The sequence below is a fragment of the Canis lupus genome, chromosome 18 (genome assembly GCF_011100685.1).
Source record: "Canis lupus familiaris isolate Mischka breed German Shepherd chromosome 18, alternate assembly UU_Cfam_GSD_1.0, whole genome shotgun sequence".
NCBI classification, from domain to species: domain Eukaryota; kingdom Metazoa; phylum Chordata; class Mammalia; order Carnivora; family Canidae; genus Canis; species Canis lupus.
The window spans coordinates 17491283-17515141 of NC_049239.1; the positions used below are offsets into that span (position 1 = coordinate 17491283).

The 23859-nt window shown below is 38.9% G+C and overlaps 2 protein-coding genes across 8 annotated transcripts in view; one reads left to right on the top strand and one right to left on the bottom strand.

Annotated features, from left to right (window-relative positions):
- The window catches only part of FBXL13 (F-box and leucine rich repeat protein 13), a 204400-nt gene extending 192319 nt beyond the window's left edge, over positions 1–12081 (top strand). For all 7 annotated transcript variants that reach the window (XM_038562793.1, XM_038562790.1, XM_038562794.1 and 4 more), the window contains 2 exons: positions 1621–1784; positions 11731–12081. In XM_038562793.1, the coding sequence (XP_038418721.1) occupies positions 1621–1784; positions 11731–11917 (351 nt within the window). In that variant the 3' untranslated portion in view covers positions 11918–12081. The remainder of the gene's footprint in view (positions 1–1620; positions 1785–11730) is intronic.
- A 3004-nt stretch (positions 12082–15085) lies between these two features.
- Positions 15086–23859, bottom strand: part of FAM185A (family with sequence similarity 185 member A) — a 58812-nt gene continuing 50038 nt past the window's right edge. The window contains exon 8 of the mRNA XM_038562537.1: positions 15086–16374. Coding sequence (XP_038418465.1) covers positions 16262–16374 — 113 coding nt within the window. The 3' untranslated portion in view covers positions 15086–16261. The remainder of the gene's footprint in view (positions 16375–23859) is intronic.

The following is a 23859-nucleotide window of genomic DNA, read 5'->3' on the forward strand; positions in this document are numbered from 1 at the left end:
ATGACAACATCTGTTTTTTCAAACTTAGTGTACATTTCAAACTGAAGGGTTTTCTGTATAAGTCTCTCAACTTTATATTAAAAACAAGAGCCAAGCCTCATGGCATTTTTAAAAAGATTTTATTTATTTATTCATAAGAGACAGAGAGAGAGAGAGAGAGGGAGAGAGAGAGGCAGAGACACAGGCAGAGGGAGAAGCAGGCTCCATGCAGGGAGCCCAGTGTGGGATCACATCCTGAGTCAAAGGCAGATGCTCAACCACTGAGCCACCCAGGTGTCCCTCATGGCATGTTTTTTTTTTAGAATGTTCAGACATTTAAAATGAGAAATTAAATCCAGTTGGAAAAAAAATTCCTTTGAGGAAAATAATCTCGTTGATTCTACAGCCAGTCTCAGTTTAGCTATGAATTCAAAAGCTAGGCCTTGAGTGAGTAAAATAATCTAAGAATTGGAGTTGAATTATCTCTGCAGAACATGTGGGCAAACTCAAGATGTTGGAACCCAGATCCCTGGGTGGCTCAGCAGTTGAGCGTCTGTCTTTGGCTCAGGGCTTGATCCCGGAGACCTGGGATCGAGTCCCACATGGGGCTTCCCGCAAGGAGCCTGCTTCTCCCTCTGCCCGTGTCTCTGCCTCTCTCTGTGTCTCTCATGAATGAATAAATAAAATCTTAAAAAAAAAAAAGTCAGAACCCTCAGCAGAATATTTCAGAATAAGATTCATGTGGTCTCTGTGGTCTTCTGCTCTTTCTTCCCCTGCCTACAAACATGTCTCCCCTACTTGTCCCTTTCCATAACCGTGTTACTCTACCCACAAACCATAAGAGATGTTCAGATTCCTCAGAGTAATTTGACCTTGTATGCGGGTTAACCTCATAGTTTTATAACATACTATGTTATTAACCCTCTGTTTCTAAACTGATGATGCCTTAGAGTGAATTCAAGTTTAAAGCCAAATCCCATTATGGCAACATTTCATAAGATGCTCATATTGGTGTAATAGGTATTACTAAGGAAATTTTGATGAAATTACCCATCCAAAATAGACAACTCTAAAATGAAAATAACAGCAAGATCACAAAGTCTATTGGCACTACCTAAAATATAATTTTCTGTTCTGCAAACAGTTAAATGACTAACATGAGTTATAGGCTCATCCCATGACAAGCGGGCAAGAGTTTTGATTCTGTTTGTTATGGACTGAATTTTTGCCCCCCACTCATTCATATGTTGAAACTCTTATTCTCAACGTGATAGTATTAGGAGGTAAGGCTTTAGGGAGGTAATTAGGTTTAGATTGAGGTCATGAGTGCAGAGCCACCATGATGGAATTACTGTTCTTGTAAGAATAGGAAGAAACCAGAGCTATTTCTCTGCCTTGTGAAGATACAGCAAGAAAGTAGCCATCTGCAAACCAGGAAGAGGGTCTTCACCAGACACTCAGTCTGTGGGTAAACTAATCTTAGACTTCTCAGCTTCCAGAACTATGCAAAACAAATGTCTGTTGTTTAAACTACTCTGTCTATGGTATTTTGTTACAGCAGCTCAAATTGCCTAGTACACATTCTTTCTTGGGATGGAGTTCATCAGAATAATCAGTACTTAACTTTGGCTGTGTGTTCAGATTACTGACTCAGCGATGGAGATGTTATCAGCAAAATGCCATTACTTGCACATTTTGGATATTTCTGGTTGTGTCCTGCTTACTGACCAAATGCTTGAGGACCTTCAGATGGGCTGCAAACAACTTCGAATCCTTAAGATGCAATACTGCAGACTTATTTCCAAGTAAGTACGAACCCGAATATGAAAAGCTTTGAGAACAACTTTCTGAGACAACAGAATGGCATTTGTAATACATAGTGGCTTTCAGAGTTATGAAGTTTCATTTTACTTTTTGCCTAATTGAAGTCACATTTTGAACTGAACATTATTACGCTTTCTTCTAAAATAGTCTTTGCGGTTTTATATCCCTTTACTAGCAGACCTTCTCACCTCCCTTTCTTTGACCATGCCAGTGTTAAAAAGCTTAACTCTGCTCCTCATAGAACTATCATGACCTCTTCCTCTACTCATCTCTCAAAAATATTTCCATTCAGTTAATCTCCCCTACAGGCTAAGAAATAATTAAATTAAACCAGTTAACAATTAAGTATAAATTACTAACAGTTCCCCTAAGCCCCATCTCTCTCAAAGCTAGTTGCTTGATAGTTGTTACTCATTTAGGGATTTCCTCTAAGAGCTACAGCTCAGAGTAAAGTATTCTGGCTTGACTGCTACAGGCCAAGTGCTGGTTCCTACAATTTGCAAAATGTTTCCATGGAAGCAAACGTTAGATAAATAAGCACTCTATATAAGGAGAGGGTCTCAGGTGTCTACTCTGTGAGTTTTAAAATATAAAGCAGTTATTTGCTTCATTGTTTAGTTTGTTTCCTTATTGGTGGAGAGTAAAAACATGCAAGTAGTTTTAGCTGACCTGATGAAGTAACCAGTGGAGTGCTCAAAATGAGAATTCTTGACCAATCCCTGAAGGTCTGGTTCTTTGCAGCAGGCTGGAAAAATGAATACTAAGAATTAATATTATCAAAGTATAAAGTGTAAGCACATATATGTCACAGAGGAACTTCCTTAATTAAATAGTCTTGGCACAAGCTGAACTAGGAGATCTGATCACTTGAAGCCTGAGGAAGAAAATGGTTTCTGATCTAAGGCTGTATGTGTTAAAATGAAATGAAATGGGGGGGGGGGAAGGGGGAAGCACACAAAAATTATTACTAGTAAGACAGGCACTCTCATTGAGCCTGGGCCTGATTGGGGGAGGCCAACTGAAGCTGGGTCAGAAGAAAAGAAGCAGGTCTTTGAAAATTTTTGAAGAGGAATGGAGACTCATACCCTTCATAATAGGTCTAGAGATGACTAAAATGGATATTAACTTCATTGAGAAAGGATACCATAAAATAAGGTCCTGGGAGTCCCTGCCAACCCTGTCATATCATTAAACAGACAATTTTGGGTAATATGACAATGAATGAATAACTTATTACACAAAAGAGTCTGGCTTCTAATCTTCTCATTGAGTTTTAACAAAATTAGTATTTTGGGGAGGTAATATCACTAAACTTCTAATAAGTGGGATTTTAAGTAAGAATGAATGGAGACTTTCTAGTACGGGTCTACACGAACCTAATTATAGTATGGGATATTAAAGTATGATAAAAATGGTGTTTGGTTAAGAAGACCCAAAATATTTTGTAATATCCTAATCCTGCCTTCAAAGTCACTAGATTAAAAATATGTGACAAAAACAAAATAAGGCAAAGTAAGACTTTATTACTAGCTAGGCTTGGCCCCCAAAACCCGATGCAAAACTCTAGTCAACTAGTTGGATCTATGAAAGATTCCTTTCCTAAGCTAGGACAGTCAAGGCCTATTTTGTTTTCTACCACCATAGCTGGCTGTCCCTACCAGCAAGAAGCAGAAACATGGTCCTAGTGTTTAGAGGGCACCTGGCTTGTCTGTCCATCTCATTGTCTAAAAAGGCCAAACCACCTCAGTCTTCCTCATAGGCCCACCCCTGCTACACTCCAGTAGGAAAGAGGCCTAGAATCCTCTGATTCTGTCTTTGTCTAGCAATAAAGAAGGGCAGTCCCCACAGTAGAGTGGCTTGGAGAGTCCTAGCATTTGGACTAGTAAGGCTCTGCAAATACTTGTCTTGACTTCCAACTTCTAGGACAGGTACTGTTTTTTAGTCAAGGAACTTCCAAAATACCTGGTCTGAAAACTTTGATTGGAGAAGTGTTAAGGCCTGGCTAGGTAGGGTCAGGTTTGTTTGGGGGCAGCTCTAAGGATTATAAAGCAGCTTCCTCCTCCACTTAAATCCTTGGGTGGAATTGGAAATGTTGCACAGAATATGTGGCCCTTTCAAGACTCAAGTTTGTGATGATGTCTAATCGCTTACTTATATTGACTCTAAAAAATCAGAGTTGTTTGCTCTTTCCATGACTAATGTGGCTCCCTCAACTGCAATGGCCATTTTGTCTGGGTGAAATAGAACATTTGGTAGTTGGGATAGAGGAAATTTTTCTTGCGTGGGAAGTGGTTCAATGGCTTTGAATCACAAAGTGTTGGGCTCCCACATGTTTGTTTCCACTTGAACAAGAAAATATCCTATGATGTGGCTCTTAAAATCCAATTACTGTCATCAGAAGAAACTTTTCTATGTATAAATTACCCTATACTCATTGGAATCTAAAAATTTTAAGCCAGATTTGCAAACCAAAGACGCCTGTCCAGCTGAAGTGGGGGAGTAGGAAACTTTTGGTCAAAGAGCAAATTGGCAAATTTTGCAAGAGAGCTTTCAGCAGGAGATATACTGTCATTCTACCAACCCCAGAGCCTAAAGGGATCACAAGAAGTGGTTCCAGAAGCATCATGCGGAGACATAATCTAGGCTCCTTTAATTCAAGGAGCAATAAGTAGCAACTATGATCATAAACATGACAAAAATATCAGTTTAGATTTGAATCAATTGTGTACAACCAACCTTTTAACATATGGCCTTCGGTGGGAAAAACAAGCAATGGAAAGGAAGAAGAGCATAGTTGAAGAGAGGGAACAAGACCCAAACAATGGTCTTCACAACCCAGGAGGGTCTGAGCCACAAAGAGGTAAAAGAGACATTAAGTCTATAATTAGCAAAGAATAAAGGGCCTTTTCTGACATTTTTGTATTCAGAGTCCAAAACTTTCAACTCTAAAGAGATGAGTAAAGTCTTGGTGGCTTTTAGAGCTCCAAAAAGAGATATCCTGAAGGCCTTTGTAGCAGTTGCTGGCTGGCAGCATGAAGTACTAGCCAACCCCCCTGAGAGGTCTGTTGCTAGGAAATAAAACTCTAATCAGAGTTCTCTTTAGCTCATGGAAAAATCTTTGGGGAAAGGCCTTTGTAATCTGGAGCTACTGAATGTTATTAGTATGAACAAATAATATTACCTAACAATTATTATCTGCTATTTATTCTGTTAATCCTATTTTGTTTACTATCTCATCTAATGCTCATAAATACCACCATATTTAAAAATGAATAAGGTAACTCGTTTAAACAGCTTAAATAAAGCTCCAAGGTCAAACAAATAAAAGGCAGAGCCATACTTTTTGTACCTATATCTTAATCATCACGGTGGTGCTCTTTTACCTTTAGCTTAGTGATTTTCAAGCTTTTTTTAAAGCTCTGACATTCAAAGGACTTGATAAATAAGGGGAGACATGGGTTCTGTTGTGCCCAATTCACTTGCTGATGTGTACGTTTGAGAGGCTGCTGATTCCAGCAATCTGCGTTGGCTCCAACACTCCACCCCCTTTTATGCTACTCAAGAAACTAGGAGGAAATGTATGTGAGAGCAAGTAGTGTTATTATAGAAATAACTTGAAATCCCCTTTAATATATAAAAACCAAAAATCACTTAAAATCATCAGTACCTCATTATTACTAAACATCTAATGTGATACTTCACAACTGTTTGTATGTATCATTTGGAAAATCATGTTCTCTACTGATCCAGAGATGCCTGCCTCACCAAGTTAAATGAATAACGATCACTAAGCAGTGCACTGATTCTGTTCCCAAAGCATTTCCTACAAGGTCCAAGGGTCTTAGAGACAACTTAAGTCAAGCCAGAGTGGAAAGGAGTCAAAGGATTCCATATGTACTCTAAGACATTTAGAACACATAGTAATTCCTAAGCAGACATCTTCTTTTCAGCATCTCTTAGCTCCCATATATTGATCATACCAGGCCACCAAACTACTTTGATAACTAAAGAGAGAGAGAGTTCTTTTTGGCAGGAATGTTCGGTTTCTACATTTTTCAAGTTTCTGGATACTTTTCAAAAGTGCATGTGTGCAAACACACAGCAAAACAGGATTTGTGAAAAAGCACTCAGAGATATTTGCTGGCAGACACTATGCTGGTCTGTTCTGTTGGCCAGGTCCTGAGTCTTAGGAGTCAGTCCTAAGAGGATGGATGCCACAGGTTCAAGTGAGGTGGTAAGGACAGCTAGTTCATGGGCTAAGGATTTTCTAAAAGGTGGAGAGAAAGTGGATTAGGGAATAGTTTATGCTGGCATTCTAATTCTAATAAGCTCAGATTTGCCCCAAGACAGATTCAGATTTTCATTTTTTTCCCATTACCGTGCTGTGAAAGCATACGCACTTTAAGATCCGCTTCAGAAACACTCTAAGCTACAGAAAGCCTTAACGTCCTGGCCTTTGAGACTGGGGAAGAAGGGAAGGGAGAAGGATCAGAGACCTGATCCTTTGCTTCTCTCTGGTCTGTAAGCATCACCTCCAATGGTCAGGGGACCTTCGGATGTTGAGTTTCAATGAAGCTGACGAAGAGTACAACAAAAAGCAATGATTGCCACTAAGAGCTATGATAAAGCGATAAAGGTGGCATGGAGTCAAGAAATAAGGGGTCAGCACCCCTAAGCCTTGTGTTGCTCAAGGACAATTGTATTTCAACAAGAGAGGACATTTTTCACAGGAATTTTATCTCCGCTTTTCAGAAAAGGAAGATCCCTCCCTGCCCCAGCAACAACGCACTGACCACCACTTGCAGCCAATGAGAAACTGCCACAACCTCAAACTCTTGTTCTTTTCCAATAAACTTTTGTTGAAAACAACCCTCCCCAATTTCCTCCTAAAACATAATAAAAGCTGACCTTCCCTTTTTCTTTTTGAACTTGCTTATGGCTTACCATAGCTTGCTTGTCCTTAATTGCGATTCCTCTGCTATTCCCAAGTAAATTTATTTTTTACCTTAAACAAAATTGCTCTTTTATCTGCTTGAAGTTAACAGCACATACCACTGGGTACTTCCCCCATGGGTAGTGCTTAATACGAAACTCAAGTTCACTCTGTCTCATCAGATTGCATTTAACAAGTCCTCTTCCCTATTCATTCCCTATTTTTTCTTGTCTATATTGAGGATTTAGTATCCCCAACTTGCTGGTTATCTTCTCAAACTCCCATTATTTGCCCTAATTATCATCTCATTTACCCTGGCTCGTAGCTGACTGGGGAACTGTATGACCCATTATTCATATGTTACAAATTTAGCATTAAGAGTTTTTATCTTCCTATCAGTTATCTAGACCTTTCAAAAACTGTTGCTCTTCTGAGGCCAAAGGATACATATACTTTAGTCAATTACTTACAAATCTTTTACTCCTCAAACTCATCCTTTTCCTAAAGCTCAAGGCCATTGTTGCCTATAGTTGTACTGGACTTACCATCAGTGACACTGAATCATTACCAACTACTGTGAACTACAGAATGTGAGGCCAGAGCTCTGCTGTTTGGGAGGATCCTGGCAGGGGGCAAGAGGGTGTTGGAAAAAGCAACCTAAGAATGCCTCAAACAAACCTGCAGGACGTAAGAGCGCTAAAACGGCTTCCCTTGTTGGTGTAAACTGCTGAAAATGTCTTGTTTGGGTTCCCACTGAAGATACAAAGAAATGGAATATACCCTTAAATAATTTACTATCTTCTTAAACAAAAGGAAAATATCAAAGTTTATTTTTATTTATTATTTATTTATTTATTTTAAAGATTTAAAAAATTTATTTATTCATGAGAGACACACACAGAGAGAGGCGGAGACACAGGCAGAGGGAGAAGCAGGCTCCATGCAGGGAGCCCGACGTGGGATTTGATCCTGGATCCCGGTATCACACCCTGAGCTGAAGGCAGACCCTCAACTGCTGAGCCACCCAGGCATCCCAATAAAGTTTAAAATTGTAAACAATTAATGCCATGAAGCTATGTATTGGAAAGAAATTAACTTCATGATCAACTTTCTATAGAGTTCAGAGGAGGAACTGATTGGGTGTGGGTCTTTACAAGAGGCTGGATTGTTTTGAAGTTTTGAAAGATGGATTGAGTTTAAATAGGCAGACATGGGGTGAAGGGTTAGTAACAATGAAGCTCTGTTGCCGAGGAGGTGTTTTATATTTGAAACTGATGGTGCCAATATTTTATGCTTCAGATTCCCTTGACATTTGGTATTATGTTACAGTAAGTGCTCAAGGGAAAACAATCTTCATGAAAAACACCCTCAAAACCTTAACAATCTCAGCTCCATAGAATTGGAAGGGGAGAATAATCTTCAGAAGAAAATAGGAAGAAGCTAAAGATATAACACTCTTACTACTGCACAATGATGTCCTACTTAGAGGACATATAAAGATCATATATAAGAATTTTCAGAGCAGTGTGAAGAAGAAGAGGCGAGAACGACCCCCGGACCGGCCAAGGCCCGCTGCCGCCGCATCCCCGCGTCCAGCGCTTACATCCCGCCGCCGTCGCCACCACGCCCAAGAGAAAGGCTGAAGGGGATGCTAAAGGAGATACAGCCAAGGTGAAGGATGAGCCACAGAGAAGATCTGCAAGGTTATCTGCTAAACCTGCTCCTCCAAAGCCAGAGCCCAAGCCTAAAAAGGCCCCTGCAAAGAAGGGAGAGAAGGTACCCAAAGGGAAAAAGGGGAAAGCTGATGCTGGCAAGGACGGAAATAACCCTGCAGAATATAGAGATGCCAACACACACCAGGCACAGAAAGCTGAAGGTGCTGGAGATGCCAAGTGAAGTGTGTGCATTTTTGATAACTGTGTACTTCTGGTGACTGTACAGTTTGAAATACTATTTTTTATCAAGTTTTATAAAAATGCAGAATTTGTTTTACTTTTTTTTTTTTTAAGCTATGTTGTTAGCACACGGAACACTTCATTGTTGTTTTGGGGGAAGGGCATATGTCACTAATAGAATATCTCCGAAGCTAGATTGATAACAAGAGGGAAAAACACCTTCCCCTTCTAGTTTTGAGAAACTTCCTCTTGGCTCCCAGGAGGAGGGATTCCTTGATGTTGACACACATGAGCCACCTTGGTGGTGTGGAAAAACTAAAATTCATTTTTCTATGTCCTCTTCTCCCTCTCTGCCTTCAACATAGACTTGACTCCCTTAAACCCAGAGACCTGTTGGAACCTGATCCCATGAAATGGTTCCCAGTATGTCAGGCAATCTGGACTTTACGGTGTCACCACTGAGATGGCGTCCCTCAAAAGAGTTCCTTTTTTTAGCTTGTGGATCTTCAGATTGATAATTCTGCCATTTTCATTTCATTTCCTGAAAGTCAGGGTCGGCTTGTGAAAAGTTGTTAAACAACATGCTAAATGTGAACTGTCAACCCTCACTCTAAACTTAACCTGTTCAGAGCATCACATGAAGACTTCATTGGGTTTTATAGTGGCTTTCTGATTTTGGTAGTCCATTGAAGAAGGGAGTTTGAAAGTTGTTGTATATTGTTAACGATCATCCGCCCATGTCCTGCCTGAAATACCATGATTGTTTATGAAAAGTATCTTTAATAAAGCTGGATACAGTTTGGCTTGGGAAAAAAAAAAAAAAAAAAGAATTTTCAAATGTAGGACCACACTAAAAAAAAAAAAAAAAAAAATTAAAACATTACCAGAATGTAAAACTTCATCTTTGACCATAAACTTAAAATTTTCAAATTTGAGAATAAGTACTTCTCTAAAGAGAAGACACTGGTTTGCCAAGTTTTAGTTCATAGGATTGATGGCTCAGAACTAGAAATTACCATAATTTGCTTTTACTTATGTTATTCTTTAAACTTGTGTGTTTTGTTTTGTTTTAGTTTTTGTTTTATGTGAGTGGAATTATATATGCCAAAAAGCAATGTGGTAAGAGATGGAATTAGTAATGCTATGGTTGTCTTCCTGTTGAGTTGGTTATAATTATTTTAATACATCTAAAATTTGGTTTAAATGAAATGCATTTTAAACAACTGATGCATCTCAGCCTTTTCCAATTTCATATGTGCTGCCTGAACACATATAGCCATTGAGCACAAATTTAACTCAAAGCATGTGGTAATACCAGCTTCTTTATCAATGACTGTTTCCAGACTTTTGCAATTAATAACTCAGTGTAATATATGGTAATAGTGGGCAAAGTAGCCCCTTCATAGGCAAATATCATTACTCATTTCTGATCCTACAGAAATTGCCAATTACTTTTTTTTTTTTTTTTTTTTAGTACTGGCCTCAATATTCAAACCAACTTCCTAGAAAAATGGCATTGTTCTACCCTTGAAAACCCTTGAGAAGGCATTTTTGAGTTAGATATACTTTTTTTTTCTAATGCTGTGATATTGTGATTTATGAGAAATATATATTGGTCTTTCGTCATGGTTCTTGGCTCACAGCTCCCCAAACGCTTGAAATTTCCTGGGCTACAAGAACAATGAGAACATCTTTTGTCATAATATTTGGTCTTGTCCTCAGTTCCTGAAATCAATTCAGAGCCATAAAAGTGAACTGGGTGTCTTGTTTTTATAACAAACTCCTTTCCACCCCAACTGGGTTTATATTAATGAGGTGACTTTTGGAAAGCACTTTAGGATGGAAGCTGGTTGTCAGAGGAACCAACCAAGAACAGAGGGGTAGAACTTTCAGTCCCACCCTCTGACTTCCTGGGAGGGGAGAGAGGCTAGAGATTAAATCAATCCCCAGTGGCCAATGATTTCATCAAACATGTCCACATAATGAAGCCTCCATAAAATCCTAAATGGACAGGGTTTGGAGAGCTTCCAGGTTGGTTAGTATGTGTGGATTTGGAGAGTGGTGCACCTAGAGAAGGCATGGAAGCTCTGTACCCTTTCCCCACACCCTGTCCCATATATCTCTTCCACCTGGCTATTCCTGAGTTATACTCATTTATAAAATACCAGTGAACCAGTAAGCAAAATGTTTCTCTGAGTTCGGTAAGCAACTCCAGCAAATTAATCAAACCCAAGAATGGTGGGGGCAGGCGGGGGGCCGGGGTTGTTGGAACTTTTGCTCTATAGCCAGTCAGTCAGAAGCCTGAGTGACAACCTGGACTTGCAACTGGTATCTGAAGTGGAGGGCAGTCTAGTGAGGATGGGCCTTTAATCTGTGGAATCTGATGCTGTCTCTGGGTAGACAGTGTCAAAATTAAGTTGAATTGTAGGATACCCAGCTGCTAAGAATTGCTTAGTTAGGGGTGGAAACTTCCACCCACCTATCTTAAAATTTGGGTCCAGAATCACGTTTAGGTGCTTTTTTCCCTTTCTTCCTTATTTCTTCCTAAGAAAGACAGTAATATTTTTAATCATTTTGGTCACTGACACCTTTGAGAGTTTGATGAAGCACAAACCCTCTCCTCAGAAAAATATATATTAGATACAAAACTGCATAAATTTTCAGGGAATTCATGGACTTCCCTGAAGTTCATCCATCTATCCAACAGGGATCTGTGGACTCTGGGTTAAGAGCTCCTCCATGGTGGGACTTCATAGATTGGCTGGTTAGGGTACTCCCTCATCAAAGAAACTAGAGATGCGGGGCAGAAGGCTCACTCAAGAGCACTAGAGTGGCCTCAGTGTTCCCACTCCATTGCCATGCATAGTTTCCCTAACCATTCACTGAGTCTGTTAATCTCTGATCCCACTGAACCAGAGAGCTACCGAGCTACTTAAACTTTGGGATCCTGAATATTTGCATACTCTCTCAGGAATGCAAAAGAGCTGTCCAATTCATTTGCCTTGAGACAGTTCTTTAACTATAAATTTGCTCTGGTTTGAAAATTCTGCGCTAGCAATTACTTCTGCAACTGGCTAATGCAAATCACTCTTATTGCAGGGAGGCAGCAAGGAGAATGTCATCTATGGTTCAGCAGCAAGAATATAACCCTAATGACCCTCCACTTTGGTTTGGCTATGATTATGAAGGCAAGCCTCTTACAAAACAAGAGATAACACCACTTAAAGAAGATGAAGAAATCACAGTGACAGATTCAATATACAGTGGTGAAGAGGAAGTAGTATGACCTTCAGCCTCAAGCAAGAAGAACAAAAAATCTAGAAGTTGGTAGCTTAATTTGATGAAAGTATTTTTACCAGCTGGATCTCAACAGTGTAACCAAGCAGCAAATCATCTCCTGATTTTTATTCCAACTACAAATATTTCTAAATACATTATTAGTTCTTCTAATTGGTTTAATCATGATTTTTTAAAAAAGCCAAATCAAGTATTGCTACTATGTAAATTTTCTACTTAAATTTACCTTCATCAAACAAATGGTGCTGATGAGATTATCAAATCTAAGGTTACAGTTATAAAATAACCCTGAGAGATGTGACGTTTTTGACAAGGAATTTAGAAGCTTTTCTTCACAAAAGAAAGCAGAGATGGTCAGGTCATATGAGTCAGTGTAAGAGTTTGAGCCTGGGTAATGATTTTAAGGATCTGTGATGATTTAAAAAATGTAGACATACATCTTTAAAGGAAACAAGGCTTTCTTAGTTATTTCCAGACATTTAACAATAAGAACTAAATGCCACTTAACCCAGGACTCACCTTCACATTTGATTTAACAGTCAGGGATAAGTTAAATAGAAATATGAACTACATGTGAATTGAAAGGATATCCCTGCAATGTTTCAGAAAGATCTTTAAAAAAAAATTTTTATTTATTCATGAGAGACGGGGGGGGGGGGGGGGGGGGGGGGGGGGGGGGGGGAGAAGCAGACTCCACGCAGGGAGCCCAATGTGGGACTCGATCCTGGATCCCAGGATCACACCCTGGGTGGAAGGCAGATGCCTAACCACTAAGCCACCAGGCGTCCCGAAAAATCTCTTTTTAATCACATCTGTGCTACAGAGGAATTTTAACAACCATGCTATGTCAAAAAAGATGCTCTTCCTATTTTATGCTAAAAGGTATGGATTGTCGCGTACCTCCTTATTAAGCTTTCACCTGTGGATTTTTATCACTATTGATATTTCTGTTGAGGGTCCAGGGAAAAGCACAACTCTGTTCTGTCACAAATGACCTGTGTTGGTAATACCGGATCAGTCTTTAACCTATTTTCTCCATTACTTTTTAAAAAATTCCAGTGTAGTTAACGTGCAGTATTATATTAGTTTTAGTTAAATTAATATATTATATTAGTTTTAAGTATAGTTTTAGTTTTAGGTATACAATACTTTTAGGTCTAGTTTTAGGTATACGATATAGTGATTCAGGAATTCCATGTATTACGAAGTGCTCATCATGGCAAGTGCACTCCTAATCCCCATCACCTATTTCACCGATCCCCCCACTCACCTCCCCTCTGGTAACCATCATTTTGTTCTGTATAGTTAAGAATCTCTTTTTGTCTCATTTTGTCACTTTTTTTTGTTTTTTAAATTCGACATATGAGTGAAATCATATGGTATTTGTCTTATTCTGACTTATTTCACTTAGCATAATACTCTCTAGCTCCAACCATATTATTGTAAATGGTAAGATTTCATTCTTCTTTATTGCTGAATAATATTCCACTGTGGACCACATCTTCTTTATCCATCCATCAATGGACATTTGGGTTGCTTCTGTAATTTAGCTACTGTAAATAATGCTGCATTAAACATATGGGTATATACATCCCTTAGAATTAGCATTTTCATATTCTTTGGGTAAATACCTACAAGTGTGATTGCTGGATCATATTGTAGCTCTATTTTTTAATTTTCTGAGGAACCTTAATGCCTGCACCAGTCTGCATTCCCACTGATAGTGCAAGAGTTCCTTTTTCTTTAAATCCTCACCTGTTTGTTGTTTACTGTGGTTTTTATTTTAACCATTCTAAAGGGTACAAGGTGGTATCTCATGCATTTGATTTAGATTTCTCTGAAAATGAGTGATGTTGAGTGTCTTTTCATGTGTCTGTTTGCCACCTGGATGTCTTAATTGGAGAAATGTCTGTTAATTTCTTCTATTTAATTGGATTGTTTCTTTGGTGTTGAGTTGTAGAACAGTTTATTTTTGCTTTTGTTTCCCTTGCCTCAGGAGACAGATCTAGGTAGATGTTGTTTCAGCTGATGTCAGGGAAATTACTGCCTATGCTCTCTTCTAGGATTTTTTATGGTTTCAGATCTCACATTTAGTTAGGTTCTTAATCCATTTCGAATTAATTTTTGTGTATGGTGTAGGAAAGTGGTCCAGTATCATTCTTTTGCATGTAGCTGTCCAGTTTTCAAAACACCATTTATTGAAGAGATGGTCTTTTTTTCCCATTGCATACTTTTGCTTCCTTCGTCAAAAATTGATCATAGGGATCCCTGGGTGGCACAGCGGTTTGGCGCCCGCCTTTGGCCCAGGGCGCGATCCTAGAGACCCAGTATCGAATCCCACGTCAGGCTCCCGGTGCACGGAGCCTGCTTCTCCTTCTGCCTGTGTCTCTGCCTCTCTCACTCTCTCTCTCTGTGTGACTATCATAAATAAATAAAAATTAAAAAAAAATTTAAAAAATTGATCATATAATTGTGGGTTTATTTCTGGTCTTTCTATTCTGTTCCATTGATCTGTTTATTTTTGTGCCAGCACCATACTGTTTTGAATACTATAGCTTTTTTTTTTAAATATTTTATTTATTCATTTTTGAGAGACAGAGCGCAAGAGAGAGGCAGAGACACAGGCAGAGGGAGAAGCAGGCTCCACGCAAGGAGCCCGATGTGGGACTTGATCCCAGGACTCTAGGATCATGTCTTGGGCCAAAGGCTGGCGCCACACTGCTGAGCCACCCAGGGATTCCTATAAATCTTGATTTCATGAAGACTAACTAAAGGATACTATGAGATGTTCCACGAAGTTTACTTTGTCTCGTAAATATGAAGAGTAGAACTGCAAATAAATAAAATATTAACAAGAAACTATTATAAATCATAGTATTTGAGGTTTATTAGAAAGCATTATTTAAGAACTGATTTATCCTAATCATAAAAAAACATAATCCAAAAGATAGGTCTATTCAGTCTTGGGTAAGTTAAATACCCCAGAAGTAGACAAAGTAAGGTTTGAAAGAGAAATTTAGGAAATTATACAGTATGCTACTGTAAAAGTAAAAATCAATATTCATACAGCAGACTATAAAATAGCTGAATTTTCTCCTCTTTCCAATGCATTATATCTTAAATAATACAAAAAAATTAAGAATCGGTGGCAAAAGCATCACATTTATGATGTGTTTTATTCATAGCTTCAATTTACATTGATGTCATAAGAAGTACTAAGTAGCAAACATGTTACAAGAGAGCTATGGCGCAAGAATTTCTAAGATAACTGCCCCCCATTACCTATGCCTTTGTATATCTCCTCCTCTTGAGTGTAAATGGAAATTATAAATATGATGAGATAGCACTTCCATGATTATGTTACAGTATATGGCAAAACAAAGATTATTCCAGGTAGGTCTGATCTAATCAACTGACCCTTTATTTTTTTAAAGATTCATTCATTTATTCATGAGAGACAGAGAGAGGCAGAGACACAGGCAGAGGGAGAAGCAGGCTCTCCACGAGGAGCCCTATGTGGGACTTGATCCCAGGACCCCGGGATCATGACCTGAGCCAAAGGCAGATGCTCAACCACTGAGCCACTCAGGTGCCCTCCAGTGAGGTCTTTAAAAGCACTTTCTCCAGCTGGTTGCAGACAAGATCAGATATTGAAGTACCAGGATCACTGAATGCATCATTGCTGGCTTTACAATGGAGGAATGCGAGTGGCCCGTGGAAACTTAAAATGATCACAGATGGACAGCAAGAAAAGAGAGAGCTCAGTAGTAGTTACAAGAAGCTGGATTTTGTCAACAATCTGAACAAGCTTGAAAGTAGATTTTTCCCCCCAGAGCATCCAGATGAGAACATATTCTGGTTAATGCCTTGAGTCCAGCCTTGTCCACCCTGAGCAGAGAACATAGCCATGCAGGTGTCTTAACCTACAAAACTGTAAGCTAAAAATAAGTGTTATTTTAAGTCGGTAAGTTTGTGTAGTTTCATGACAGGGAAAGAGAAAACAAATACAATAGCTAAGTACAAATTTTGAAAAGGCCCCCACAAGACAATTCACCAGTATTCATTCACTCCAATTTGTTGTTTTCAACATTGAGATGAACTATGGTTTTTGCATTTTGTAGTCACAGATCTGTTAATCATTGTTAGAAATTGCAAAGATTTTTATTTGTTTATTCATGAGAGACACACAGAGGTAGAGACATAGGCAGAGGGAGAAGCAGGCTCCATCCCAGGACCCCGGGATCCCGGCCTGAGCCAAAGGCAGATGCTCAACCACTGAACCACCCAGGCACCCCGTCATTGTTAAAAATTATAAATATAATTCAAACCATCCTTAGTCCTGCAGTTTCAGGGACTGAAACCAGCTTTGACTTCTAACATTTACAGTGCCTTCTGGGGCATCGGCCTTAATCCATTTTTCATGTTTGCTTGCTTGGTTCATGAGCCCTGAAACACAAAATTGCATAAAGTTATATCTTCATTGACAAGAGCAATATCTGACTACATAGATCCTAACAACCCATCTCTGAAACTGAAAGATACTTTTGGAACAGCAAAAATCTTAGAAAAGATAGCCTGAGTTGGGAGAGCTGCAAAGGGGTTACCTGAGCTTATTCCCTCCTTTCATTTTCTCAGAACATCTGAAAGGGAAGCTACTCTTTTATTTGTATTTAGCTTTTTTTTTGTATGCAGGTTTTAAAAAGAGTACAACTGACAAACTACATGTGCTTAACATATGCAATACAGTTAAGTTTTGACATACTTAAAACTGTGAAACCCATCTCTTCAATCAAATTAATGAATATATCCACCACTCCTACAAGTTGCCTTGTGCTCCTTTGTCATCTCTTCCTCCTGCCCCTTTCCTGTCACCTCCAGACACTTCTCCCCAACCCCTCAATCACTGATCTGCTTTGTGTCATACAGATTAGTTGCATTTTCTAAAATTTTAATAAATGGAACAAAATAATATGTATTTTATTCTTTTAAAAAAATCTAGGTGCTTCCACTCAAGATAATCATTTTGAGGTTTATTCATACTGAGGCAGGTATCAGGTAGTTTCCTGATCAGTACTTCGCTGAAGCCTCATGGGCACCGTGTGCAGCTCCATCTCCTCTCTGGAATGGTCTCTTGTGAAATCTAGCAGTCTTGGTCTCCCCAGATGCTCAGTCCAGTGTCCTCCTCTGCAGGAGTCTTTTGGGCTCTGTATTACCCCTCCTTGCCCTGCAACCTGGAAATTACCTCCAGGGAATAAGCTGTAGCAGGCATAGAGCTCACCAGGTTTATTTCCCATCTCTCTTTTAGTTCTACGTTTTTGTTTTGTTTTTTTTTTTCTTTAAATCAAGGTAACTAAAGCTCCATTGTAATTCTGGATTTAAGAGACCAATCAGGGAATCCCTGGGTGGCTCAGCAGTTTAGCGCCTACCTACAGCCCGAGGTGTGATCCTGGAGTCCCAGGATCAAGTCCCACACTGGGCTCCCTGCATGGAGCCTGCCTCTCTCTCTCTGTCTTTCATGAATAAATAAAATCTTTAAAAAAAAATAAGAGACCAATCAAATCTGAACTGAATCCAAGCACACAAATCAGGAAATAACTCTTTTCTTTAGTATAGTTTTTTCCTTTGTTAGTAACATGTGATGTTCTTAGTTGATGAAAAGGTGTTGGACACCAATCCAATCTTCGTGTCTTTGATATAAAGTATATCTTGGATACAAATTCTTCTCTGAGTTCTTGCCTCCCCTTTAATCTGAGCCATAATCTTGTCTATGTCTTAGAGTTCATTGCATCTTTCAAGTATCCAATGACTTCTGGAGTTATTCCCTTCTACTTCTCTTGCTATATTTCAATGCCATCATTACTTCTCAGTAAACTGGTTAAAAATCTCATTTCTAGTGGTAAATCCTGATGTTAGAAATGTAAAAAAACAAAACAAAAAACAAAAAAAAAATACCACAAGCCCAAATGGTGTCACTTAGACTGAGTTCCCAAACAGGTGCTTAATACATAATCTAACTACAGTTTCAAACTACCCCAGCAATGGAGTCTTAGCTGGTCAGTCAGGAATTTTTCAGTCAGTGCCAGTGAGTGACACAAGGGCCCTTTCCATCCCCTAGAGATAGACAAGCTCTTGTGAATAAGACCCCTTTGTTTTTCCCCCCTGGCCTAGCCTGGAACAATCCTTTTCTTTTGCTAATAACTTTCCTGTCCCCCCATCCTCTAGAAAAATCTGCCATTTGGTACAACTTCCTGGAGTTCCTCTCTACTTGCTAGGTGAGGTGCCGCACAATTCAAACAATTCATGAATCGTTCAATAAAGCCAATTAGATCTTTAAATTTACCTGGTTGAATTTTGTTAATTCACAAAAGCTTCTCTTTTTCTTCCAACTCATTATTAAGGGGTTCAGCTTTGTCAATTCAAATGTTCTTCTTTTTGTGCCTGTGCTGAATTTGGTAGGTCATGAATTTTTGAGGTACTTGCACCTAACAGTTTTTCTATAATACAGATTTTTTTTTTCTAGTAATTCAAGTAAGTGTAGAGGAAAGAACTGGAAATCCTGAAGAGTGGTTGCTCTAACTTCATTATTATTATTTTTTTACACTATTTGGCATCAGTAGTAAAGCATCAACAATAGTAATGTTTTTCCAACTAAGATTTTTTCCTCAATAGATTTATTTATTACCTCCCCAATCATGCTTTTCTTGCTTATGGAAAGAGTAGCCAATCTACTCCTTTCCTTTTGCAGCAGTAGAAGGCTACTGTTGGTGAGGAAGACCTTCCTCTGCCCCTAGGGTTCTTCTAGCTGGACTTAAATTGACCTGAGACAGATTTACAGAAGAAAATCAAATTTAATAGGTGTACATATGGGGAACACACACAGGCATGAAATCCTAAAGACAATGAGGCAACACAAAACTTATTTGAACTAAGGAGAGGGATAGGGCCTGAAGATACAAAGGGGAGAAGGCCATAAGCAGGAATATGAAAGATGTTTTGAAAAACAACAGTTGCCCTTTTATGCAGGTGAGTTTCTTAGGTAAAGGGGAGCCTCTGTTAATAGCTCTCATGCTGGCCCAGGCTCTCCTTTCCAATGTAAATTTAGGCAATTGAGGGGGAGGCAGACAGCTTTTCCAGCACCTGCTGGGTTTTGATTACTTTTAAATTGAAATAATCTTTATGCCAAAGTGATCCATCTTGGGGCAGCCCACCCTTGGCCCTCACACTACACACAATGCTACTGCTACTAACAAAATGAACACACAGCAATTTTAGTCTAGAGATAATACTCAAAAAGCAAGATGGTTTATACAATTCCATTTAGGTTGCTTGAAAATGGCTTTCCCTATCTTGCCCATAAGTAATTTATTGAAAGCTCTTCACTCTTTGGTCTGAATCTGTGGGGACTATTCTAATTTGTAAAGTTCATAAATTCCTTCCTACAAAAATCTTGCAACACATTTTGGAACTTGCAGTTGCAGGAAACTTGTTCCTTATTTAACCCTTTGCCAATGATAATCAATGTTTTATTGGCCAAAAAAAATGGGAAATGACAACCCTATCCTTATGTAGTTTGCCTTCCATTAAGTGGGAGAAAAAGCTGTTTCTCAGGACATTTAAAAAAATATTTGCTTATTTGAGAGAGAGAACGAATACGACAAGACAGGCAGAGGGAGAAAGAGAGAGATTCTGAAGCTCACTCTGTGCTGAGTACACAGTCTGATGCAGGGCTCGATTTCACAACCCTGAGATCATGACCTGAGCTGAAACCAAGAGTCGGACACTTAACCAACTGTGCCACCACTCAGGTGCCCCTCAGAACATGTTTTAAACTCCAGTGTTTGCTCTCTAAATCTGTCCTGTCCAAATCTACCCAAATATACGAATCTCCAAGTTATTTTATTTACCCCCAAATACCTAGTTGAGAAGCATTAATCATTATTTAACCCCAAATATACCTGACCTAATCACACTAGGTGTGAACAAAGATAGGGCTTTAAGTAGGAATTTGCAGACTTTAATTTTCTGGTTTCAAAATAGGCTTAAAAAGCTTCTTGGCTAAGGTGAGCTTGCCCCTTCTCCTCCCTGTTCCCAGCCTCCACTTCCCTTTCCCGACCCTTATAACAGAGTTTATTAACATTTGGGTCAGAAGGATAATTCTGGTGCTGCCTTATTAGCAGCAGATTTAACTTCAATGATTCATAGCTGGAGGATCCCCATTTTACATTATAAACACTACTGACCACCCACTAGGGGAAGCACCAGGCTAAAGTAGTTTATACCTTCACATTCAAAAGATGTACAAAGACATGTTAATATCCTCAAGAAGTTTACCAACTGGCTGGGACAATAAATCATACACTTGTGAAACATGAAAATAATGATTCTGAAATTTTATTATTTTTAATGCATATGTTTTACAAATAAAACCTCTAACCATACACAATTCTATAACCAAATATTTTAATGTTTATTTTACCCATTCGAATAGGTAGTATCTCATTTGGGTTTAATGTGCATTTCACTGATGGCTAGTGATGCTGAACATTTTTCTGTGTTTTTATTTGCCATTGTATCTATCTTTTATGGTTGCATTGTTTCTAAAATCTTACATAATTACACTTTTTCCTCAAATCATTTTTTCCTTACTACTGGGAAGAGGTCATTCAGGGTAAGATTTGGCTGCGGTTCAAGTATTTCTTAAGTGAACAAAATAAATACAAAAATAAAAACAAACAAAAATCCCCAGGCATTACAAGCATAATTCATATGCTCTAAGATTAGGGATTTTTCACTTTGATCTCTAGTCTAGAGGTCAACAAATTACAGCCCACAGGCCAAATCTGGCCTGAGGCCCGCTTCTGGCCTGAGGCCCGCTTTTATGGCCTAAAAGCTAAGAATGAGCTTTACATTTTTAAAGGGTTACAAAAAAAACAAACCCCAAAAGAATATGTAAAGTCTAACATATTTACTATCTAGCCTTACAGGTAGTTTGCAGATGAAAAGAAACAAAACCTTTGGTAAACATTAATGAACAAAGTTGATGTGTAATTATCTATGACATTCCCAGTATCTTACACTTTAACAAAATGATGGGGAAACAAAAACACTTTAAAACTACAAACAATCTAAAGGCAATTTTTCTACATTAGCTTCCTGTCAAAGTATTTTTAAGCAGACAGTCATAAACCTATAGCATTTTTTGTTCTCTTATGGAATTTCTTCCATGTCATCTTAAGGCACATTTACATGACTGACAAATCCATGTGTTATAAGGTTGGAGAAAACTCAAACTTCAATGTGCTCTAAAAAAAGAATTATTTCTATGAGTCATATCAAAAACTAGTTTTTTTCCCACTTGTAGGGAAAACACTGTCACTAGATCTTAAAAGTAGCTTTCTGTGGGCTTAGTCCCATTTCAGCATCTTTTCTAATCTATGAACCAGTTTTCCATTATAAATCACAATACCACTAAACGTCTAACTCTGGCCTAAAAACAAGCTGAGAACTCTCTTTTGACTTGGTGGTCTGTTCCAAAATGAATTCATTTTTTATATTCTAATTTACATTTCTAGTTTGAGTAAAATAAAGAGAACTCAGTAGTATTACCCTCTCTACTAAGCAGACAAGAGTAAACATCATTGGCTGGCAACATGCTTTATCTGCAATACTTTCTAAACATCTAACCTGGGGCCTTTAAGACAAAAGGATTTTGTACTGCTGTGGTTTTGGGTCCCAGAATGTCTTGATACACCACAGTGAGGTTTCATATCTCACTCAGGATCACACCCTGAGCTGAGGGCAGGTGCCCAACCGCTGAGTCACCTAGGCGTCCTGAGAAATCAATTTCTTCCAAGAAATATCTTACCTAAGCCATTCACCACTCGTTGAATTTGCCATATATGGGTAGAGCACAAAACTTGGAATCAAGGATCTTCTAAGGATTAAAAAATGCACTCCAAAGAATACACATTGTGTACAGCTTTTAAAGTACATAAACGTTTCAGCCTGAGAGTCCTAGGCTTCCTTTGTCCCCAGAATAGGATATAATACTTATAAATTACTTTAAGAATTGTACAATGTACAGTTATTAGTGACAGCGACAGTGAGGGAAGCCATGAAACAGGAAATCAAACAAAATTACAAAGCTGACACAGCAAACCCTGTGGGAAGCCTGAGCCCTAGGGACTAATTTTTACTGGCAGGGTTTTTTTTTGCAGAAATCATGCAGCAGTCATGCTACAGATACAATCCAGACTTCTTAGCAGTGAGGGTATTTCTGTTGCTATGCCTCATAGGCTCTGTAAGGAAAGCCCAGATGAGCTGAGCTCAGCTGCCTATAATAACAACTCACATATAAAGCTGCTCATTATTTCCAAAACTGGGTTTTATGTTGGAAATCTCCACAGAAAAAGCAATCTGCTCTGATTTTCTAGGCCTCTTAAATTATTCCATCCATTTGATAAAAAGGTCTGTGGCCTTCTGGGCACCAGTTTTAGAATTAACAATTTTTTAAAAAATTTATTTATTTATTTATGATAGGCACACAGTGAGAGAGACAGGCAGAGACACAGGCAGAGGAAGAAGCAGGCTCCATGCACTGGGAGCCTGATGTGGGATTCGATCCCGGGTCTCCAGGATCGCGCCCTGGGCCAAAGGCAGGCGCTAAACCGCTGCACCACCCAGGGATCCCCCAGTTTTAGAATTAAAATGAATTATGAAAGTTTCTATAAACTCAGTCACTTGTTCATACAGCTCTCCAAAGGGATTGCTCTGTTTTTATCTGAGGTCCCTCTGCATAATTACTCTAATGGATTTAACCTAATATGAGAGACAATCTTTAGATACATCTGGGGCTCATGGTATGTCATGTCGTACTCTATGAAAAAATTCTGGGGACACCTGGGTGGCTCAGTGGTTGAGAGTTTGCCTTCAGCTCGGGGCGTGATCCCGGAGTACTGGAATGGAGTCCCACATTGGGCTTCCTGCATGGAGCCTGCTTTCCCTTTGCCTAGGTCTCTGCCTCTCTCTCTCTCTCTGTGCCTCTCATGAGTAAATAAATAAAATCTTAAAAAAAAAAATCTCAATAAAGCCACTAAAAAAAAGTTAAAAAAAAAAAAAGAAAAAAATTCTGTTGATCAGTATCTAGATTTTTTTTTTTTTTTTTTTTAAGTACCTAGATTCTTACGCTGTGGGCGGGAAATAAACTTCATTCTGCAACTTGGGCCTTCCTGGTTTAGGAAGGAGGGGCTGGAGTGTAAGACATAATAACATATAACACAAAAAGAATTAAATACTCTGAGGAGTCTCATAATAGCTCATGAAGTAAGCGTGTTATCTTCCTCATAGCATTCATCTATTTCTTCAACCAAAATTTTTTGAAGGTTTATGTATTTGTTTGTGGAGTTTAAGATAGATTACTGTGGAGTCCAGGCCACTGACCTTGGTCTCCTGATTTACTACAGTAACATGCTAATTAGCTTTTCCTTCACTCACCATTGCTCTTTCCAATCTTTCTCCACTCAACATTCAATGATCTTTGTAATGCATAGATTTGGTTGTGTAAACCCAGATGAAAACCTTCTGGTGCCTTTGCAATGCACTTAGTATAAAATCCAAATCAGCCTTATATGATCTGACCCCTCCCAAAGTCTCCAGCCTTTTCTTTTTTTTTAATTTCATTTATTTATTCATGAGAGACACAGAGAGAGCAAGAGAGGTAGAGACACAGGCAGAGGGAGAAGCAGGCTCCATGCAAGGTGCCCGATGTGGGACTCGATCCTGGGACTCCAGGACCACGACCTGGGCCGAACGAGCGCTAACCTGCTGAGACACCCGGGCTGCCCTCCAGCCTTTCTTTATACCATTTTCCCCTACTCTCTATACTCCAGGTATGCTGGACTTCTCTCACTTCTTCAAACTCATAATGCTAGT